Source organism: Plasmodium brasilianum, chromosome 7, assembly GCF_023973825.1.
Source record: "Plasmodium brasilianum strain Bolivian I chromosome 7, whole genome shotgun sequence".
NCBI lineage: Eukaryota > Apicomplexa > Aconoidasida > Haemosporida > Plasmodiidae > Plasmodium > Plasmodium brasilianum.
In genome coordinates, this window is record NC_090120.1 from 27,436 (window position 1) to 35,731 (window position 8,296).

The 8,296-nt window shown below is 18.8% G+C and overlaps 1 protein-coding gene across 1 annotated transcript; it reads right to left on the reverse strand.

Annotated features, from left to right (window-relative positions):
- Positions 1-1,743: 1,743 nt before the first annotated feature.
- On the reverse strand, positions 1,744-2,700 carry MKS88_001760 (uncharacterized protein; the record flags this gene model as incomplete). The annotated part of the gene is made up of 2 exons (XM_067214717.1): positions 1,744-2,508; positions 2,635-2,700. 2 exons carry the CDS (start codon positions 2,698-2,700, stop codon positions 1,744-1,746), a joined length of 831 nt encoding a protein of 276 aa, XP_067074067.1.
- Between the last annotated feature and the right edge of the window lie 5,596 nt (positions 2,701-8,296).

The following is an 8,296-nucleotide window of genomic DNA, read 5'->3' on the forward strand; positions in this document are numbered from 1 at the left end:
TTTTTTGTTTTTTCTAAATTAAGAGAAAATATACAAATAGATGAATTTCGCTGTAAAATATTTATTTCTCCTGTATATATTATGTAAACAATAAGTGAATTGTTCACTTATAAATATATTATTATTATTCCATTAATACGTAGTTAAAATACTATTATTGAATTCTTCAGTTCTAAATATATTTTCTAACTTATTGTACTTTTATTTAATAACGTTTTCAAACATTTAATCACTTACAGTAACACTTTTTTTTTATCCAGTTTTATTTTCTATAAGCTTATAAATTCAATTTTACATTTACTACGGAAATTTTAGTACTTTCTTTTTATCTTTTTAACAAATAAAAATTCTTCAATATACTTAATATTAAATTGATATGCTAATTTAATTAAAACTTCTACATAAGAAGACAAATATTTTTTTAACAGATCTAAATAAAACTAATATATTCAAAAGTAAGCTATATAATATACCTATAAATCTTTTATAAACAATTAATTCTTCTTTTTAAATACATTTTATTTAAAAAGTGAGTGCTGTTAACATAAATTAATTAGTAATTTTCATTATAAAATACATATATTTTTTCGAATCTTTAAAAATATATTAACGCTCTACATAATATATTAATAAGCGTAAAAAATCAGGAAATATATATAAAAAAATACCTATATAATATTATATTAATGAGGAAATATTATATATTCTTTCATTAGAACTAATGATAATGTATCTTTTTATTTTCATAAAAATGTACTAAAAATTTTACTATTATGAAACAAAAAAGGATTTATGCACGTTATTTATTAATATTTGATTACATTTCATTCATTAATCTAAACTTTTAATAATATATAGAATATAAAAATTATATAGTATATTCATTTATAAAATTGCAGAATAATATATATTAAATTATCTTTTTGTATATAGAATTAGCACAACAATTAGCTACAATAATAACATAATAAATCTTGGTAATTCTCCATTCAGTTGTGAATATTTAGAACTACTACGTTATTGAACTAATAAAAGTATCCTATATTTAATAAAGATATTATATTATATATTTATATATTATTTTTTATATCACAAAAAACAAAAATAAAAATTACTTGAAAAGGGCTTTACTATGATATCCTTCCATTATATGTTTCCCATAAAACTTATTTTATAAAATAAATATTAAGTTTGATTTTACGTAATATATATATATTCATCTATACAACAAATTATAATTACTCAGTGTCATTAAAAATAAAACTATAATTATTCTTTTTTAATTTAAATCTTATCACGCATTTTTCAAAAGGAGTCAACACATATTCATAATAAAATAAAATATAAATGTATACAAAGAGTATTATTTATAGTTAAACTAAAAATTAACACAAAAAATCAATAAAATTATATAGAGGACCCTACTATATATTTATTATAACGCGCAAGCGTATACGTCTAATAGTAATTTATAAAAATATACGTATTAAGCCAAAATATTAAATTAATCTGAAAATTTATTTTAAACTACTAATTGAAAAACATTAAAACATTCAAATTCACGATAAATATATAAACATCTATTTTTACTGATGTATATCAATGAAACAAGTAAAGTTTATGTACTTTTATAATATATAAGTAATTATGGGTATATATATTACGAGTACCATTCAACATATTACATATTTTAATTTATATTGAATATTTAATTAAAGATATAAATGTTATTTATTACACTTTTTATCTTTTCCGATGCCTAATTTTTTCATATTTTTTTACTTTTTTATGATAATATACAACTCCTGCTATAAGTATTACACTTAATAGGAAGATGGGCACAAAGTATATAAGAAAGCCCAAAAATCCTGCTGCACAGTAGTTTGCCATCTTACCATTTTGTAATTTTACAACAGAATTTGTGAACCAACTAAAACGAGATTTCGTTAACAAGTCATAAGAAGATTTTAAGGCAGGAGAAACTTTTTCTGAAACAGGTGAAATAAGAACAATTATTTTTTTCAAACCAAATGTAAGCCCACATCTACAAAAATTATCCAATATGAATGATATTGCAAAAACCAATAATATTAATAAAGGTAAAGCAAATCGTAATCCGCATTTCTTACGTATTATTTTTTTGTATATCCTATCACTAATTGTCCTATTTTTTTTAAGAAACTCTTCATAATCAAGTTCTTTGAATATTTTTTTTTCTAAATTGGAATATTTTTTTGTTTCAAATATATAGGTTTTATTTTTCACATCCTTTTTATGGCCTTTTTCATTACTTAATGAACATCTATATGATTGTTTCTTTTTTTCTGAGGTATATTTTTGATTAATATATATATCTTTTTTGTTGTGTATTCCATTTGGTATATCTTCCATTAAACATACACTACTGGGATACTTATCCTGATTATATTTTTCCAGTAATCGATAATTTCTTGTATATAATTTTTTACGATAATTGTAGCATTCACCCAAAGTTTTATTATAAGTATTCTGAAAAAGTGAAAAAAATATTTATTATATAATTTAATGAATACTTTTACACTATGATAAAGTATTTATAAAAATAAAACACAAAAAATATTAATAAAAAAAAATGATTAAATAATATTGTCGCACCATATAAATATAAATATGACATATCCAACTTAAAAGAATTAACGTAGTAATTTTAACAAATAACATTGTCTTAATTTTTCTTCTTTGATATATATCTTTAATATGGTAATATACTAAAAAAGGATATAATTAACAAAGATATAATATTTTTATAAAAATAAAGGACACTATTATTATTTATTTAATTCTATTATTATTTTTTTTTTCTTTTATAAAAATTTAGTAAACATTTTATAACTAAAAATATTTTTTACAATTGAAACGAAGAAATGTAGATAAATAAATTAACTATAAAATATTTATCATAATATTATCCATATGAAAATAATTTTAAAGAGATTAATATAAATAGAGTTCAAAAGTAAATGCTCAAAATATACAAATTATTTATTTAATATAATAAGGTAATTAAATATATTTTTTTTATTATTTCTTTTCAAAATAAAATAGAAATAGATGGATAATTAATATATACTTCCAGGTGTTGAGCATACATACAGTATAGATTGTAGAGAATATAGGTAATATATAGTTCTATATATTAAGAGAAGAATTACTTATTTCAATAATATATTTGCATTAATAAATTTAATTTTATAAAATTATTATATTTGAAAAAACATGGTATTATAGTTAAATAACATTATTATTTTTATTATATCATAATGGTAATAATTAATATTTATATATAGTATTGAATAATTGTTGTAAAAAACGTATTAACGTCAGCATAATCTTTGTACAAAAATTTTTTTGTTTAAATATATCAAGGGTATAAATAAATATAATGCTTCTTTATCTATATTTTATCATTTATGCTTAAATAATTTTTGTATTATACGGTTAATTCTAACAATTATTTATAATAAAAAGCAAAATGAGTATTATCCCTTAAATTTTCTATTTAACTATAAACCTAAATAAATTCAAAAATAGACAATATTCTATTAACAATTCATTTTTTAAAGGAATATTCTGTTATTATATATACTTTCATACATGAGCTATAAAAAAAAAACTTAAAATCCTATTAAAAATATTTTTACATCAGACAAGTTATTAAGTGAATAATGTTCATAATAATTTTTTTATAGAGATAATTTATTATATTTACTTTTAAATAAAAAATAAATATAAATGCAAAATAGACAAGCTATTTTATTTCCATTTAATGCAGAACAACTTATGTATTAAATGTAATATAAAATAAATTTAAAAAAAAAATTATTCAAGTGATTACTTACAGCCATTAAAAAGTAAATATAATTATTAAAAAAATAAATTACTTCATTAGATGATTAACGTTATATTAATTGTGATATTATATGTTAAATTAAACAATTACATATTTAATATAATATAAATTTATACAAAACATTTACACTTAGAATATTTAAGTATAAAGTATATATTTCTATAATGAATATATAGCAGTGTCAATATGACATTTATAAAAGAAAAAAAAAAAACATAATATATATATATGTTTTAACTTAAGATAATAAACTATAACAAAACAATAAATTATAATACTAAATTAAATATAGGAATATAAGAACTGTTAAATATTTTTTTTATAAATTTTTTTTACATTTCTGTATTAATGTATATGTGTATATTATCTGTTCCTATGAAAAAGTTTATAAGTATACATTAAACTTTTTTTAAGTAAATAATTTCATTAAGAATATATAAACATGTCATTAGATACACGAAAACATTCATTTCTGAATACAATATATTAATTATAAATAGGTTTCCATTTCATTTCCTTGTAGTTCAATGACTAATTTTAAAGAGTTTACCATTATATATACATTAAAATATACAATAACCTATATATAATACAATAGTAACACCATTCTTACAATAAAATAATCATCCTAGAACATCTGATTGTAATATATAAAACAAAATAATTAATGGAATTGGAAATAAAATAGTGATAAAAATACCATAGTATATTCTTTTACAGAAATTGCCAAACTTTTATTCATATATGCTTGATTTTTCAAACGTTTTTTCTTGGTATAATAGGTAAATTAATATATTTATTTATTAGATAAAACGCTATATTCAATGGTTTTTTAACAATAAATATATATGTCACGCAAATTAGCTTACATAAAACATAAGTACTTTTCTTGATCAATTTGCTTATTGCATCTTTTGAATTAATTCTAACCATACACTAAAACTTTCCATCATGTTCTGATTTAATATTATTATCTTAATTGTCTTATCCAACATATCCATTTTCAAACAACATATAATAAATACTATATTATATATTATTTTCTTATTTTCTTATAATAATATATTAGTTCTAGAGTCTAATATTCTATGTACCTAGATCTAACCAAATATTTATTAAAGATACAATACAACGAAAAATATATATTTCTATTATTCATAATATATTAAATATATTTACTCGAAGGAAATTTCCACATATTTACATATAACTTTTAATATAACATTAAGCATCAAAAATTTTAAATCAAGATTTCTACTATGTTATAATTGAGACCTGAAGAATTAAGAGAGCATCAAAATAAGAAGGATAAAAAAGAAAAAATAAATTTTAAAATAATTGTGTAAATATTTCTAATCAACTTCTTTATCAGATAAGCAACATAAAAATAATTTTTTGTAATACTGATTATTTTATTAAATCCTCAATACATATATATATTACAGTATAACAGAATAATTATAAATTTTAATTATCAAAGATTTTAAGAAAAATAATAAAATAGAAAAACTTTTTCTTTGAGTTAATAATTTTATCTGATAATTACAATAAAAAAATATAGATATGTTGTGATAACAGTTAAATAAGCATATATTGGGAAATAGTCATTATTTTTTTTTTTTTTTTGTCAGATTCCTAATAATAAGCTTAGTTATATGTGCATGTTACATCTTAAAATACTATTAATTTATAAATGATAAACATATAGTATAGAATATAATGCAGTACGTAATACATAAAACAAACAATAATAAAAGACAAATATTTTTTTATAGCATACATTTTAATATAGCATGTGCCATATACCTACGATATGTATAACGTTTATACTAGCTATACATTATTAAAGACAAAGAATATTAGTTTAAATATTAAATTTTTATTTAATCTAATAAATTTTATATTTTCAATATAATTCATATAGTGAAATGTAAGTTTTTTTCTTCTACAAAAAAACAAAAATTACTTAAAATGATTTCCTTTTTTATAATTTGTCATATATATTATATGTTTTAAAATTTCGTAAAAGCTACACTAATACAATATAAACAAGATATCTTCTCATGTATTATAAAACATGTTATTGTTTATAAAACAATCATATATATAAATGTACGGCACAAAATGGCAATAATTTTTTTATTCAAATTCAAAACATTAAAATTGAATATGTTACTTACAAAATACCTATAACTAAGTGCAGAAGTATACCATATTAACAATTTGTTAATAATGAACGTGAGACCCTTAAATCTAATAAAATCCAAGTTCCTGTAAGAACTTCATTAGGTTATCACGACCATGAGAAAAAAAACTACTCATGCTAAAAGACATGAAATTATTTATTAATTTCCTATAAGTACATTAACAACTATTACATCATTTTTCTTATTTTTTCTTTTGCTAACAATATAAATTATTCCAATTAAAATAATGAGTGAATTTCCATAAGCTCTCAAATCTGCTAGGACATAATATTACTATAGTAGGAGTTTTTATTTACGAATATGTAATTTTCTTTGTAAAACTATTCCATCCAATCCGGAAAATTACGTTTATTCATTAAGGAGAAAAGTAAATTCATGGAAATCTGTAGATAAGTACAATAAACATACATCAACAAGTAGTTCTGTAAAAAATTAGATGTGTTCTTGTGGTAGCGCGTATTATATAACATATCATACTCGGAGACTTATTTAAAGAAACCATTATTTTATAATATATTTATAATCTCTACTTATACTATGAAAAAAAAGTAAATTTGTTGAAATTATTTAAGTTATAAGTATATTTTATAATATATTTCTAATAAAAATTATTTATATAAAGTACATTATGTTTTTTTATTGAATAAAATATATGTATTCTAATACAATATATTAACTTCGTTTGATTAAATACAATAAACGACATTTTTATTTTTAACATAAACTAACAACGTACTTTTCTCATTACGTCTATCTATAGTCATTTTAGTATTGAAGAAGGTAATGAATAGAAAACAAATATTTTTCATCAAATATATATATACTAATATAAAATCAACAATTATATTGATTTTAATATTATATATTAATTTTTATTCAATTCATATATTTTCAATAGAAATAAAATTTAACGCACAAATATATATATTAAGCAATAATATTTAATTATATTGCAACAATAATTTATAATACAAAATAAAAATCATTAAAACATTCAAATCTACAAAAAAGCAAAAAACGTAATTTATTAATGTTCGTATAAAAATAAAACCTTATATACATGTAGATTTATAAAATTTTATCAATAATAGATATGACTATAAAGTATATAACAATAAACATATTACATATAATAATTCTTATTAAACATTAATTTATATGAAAATACATATTCCCTATTATTCATTTTACTCTCTCATCAACTTAATTTTCTTGTATTTTTCATTATTTCTTAAGATCTTAGGAAGAACTATTATAATTATGACAGATAATATAAAGATAATTAGTGAGAACATTATTAGATAAGAATATTTTTCTGGACAAAGAGTGTCTACAATAGATTTCACAATATCAAGCAAATTTTACGAACTAAAAGCAATTTCTATTTTTTTTCCATATACCCTAATCCACATAATATTGGCAATTCTATTCCGATCAACATAAAAAGAAAAAATATAAAAGCTGCCAATCCATAACTCCTAAATTTTATTTTTTTTAATAATTTATCTCAAATTCTCCTCTTCTTATCAAGAAAATCATCATAATTTCTTTTTTTAATCCATTTTTTTTCAAAATGGAAGTGTTTTCCATCAAAAGTACCATTATTATTATCTATATTTTCTGTATAATACTGCGACTTATTTAATAAACTTTTATATGTTTATTTTTTCTTTTCGTTACTTTTTCATTATGAGATATGTCTTTCTACTTGTCAATTTCAATATTTTGGAATCTTTCTTTTAAACACACATTATTTGAATCTTTGTCATGTTTATATATTTCTAATAACCTATAACATTTTATATCTATTTTTCTATCATACTTACAGTTTCCGTCCAAATATTTGCCAGATATACACTAAAAATTCAAAGTAAATAATTAGATTTAATAAGAATAAATAAACTAATAGTAAAATATTGTAATGATTAATATAAAACAAAAAAATTATAAATAATAAATATTATACTTATATTATATTGTTTTACCTAATAATTACTAAAATTGCTTATCCATGTTAGAATGATAAACTCAGCAATTTTAATAAATATTATTATATTAATTTTGTGTCTTATTATATATATCTAAATACTATATTATATTAAGGAAAATATTAACAAAAATATAATGTACTTCCAATAACAAACAGTTCTATATATATGAAATTTTTTTTTTTTTTATAATTCTCTCATAAAAACATGAT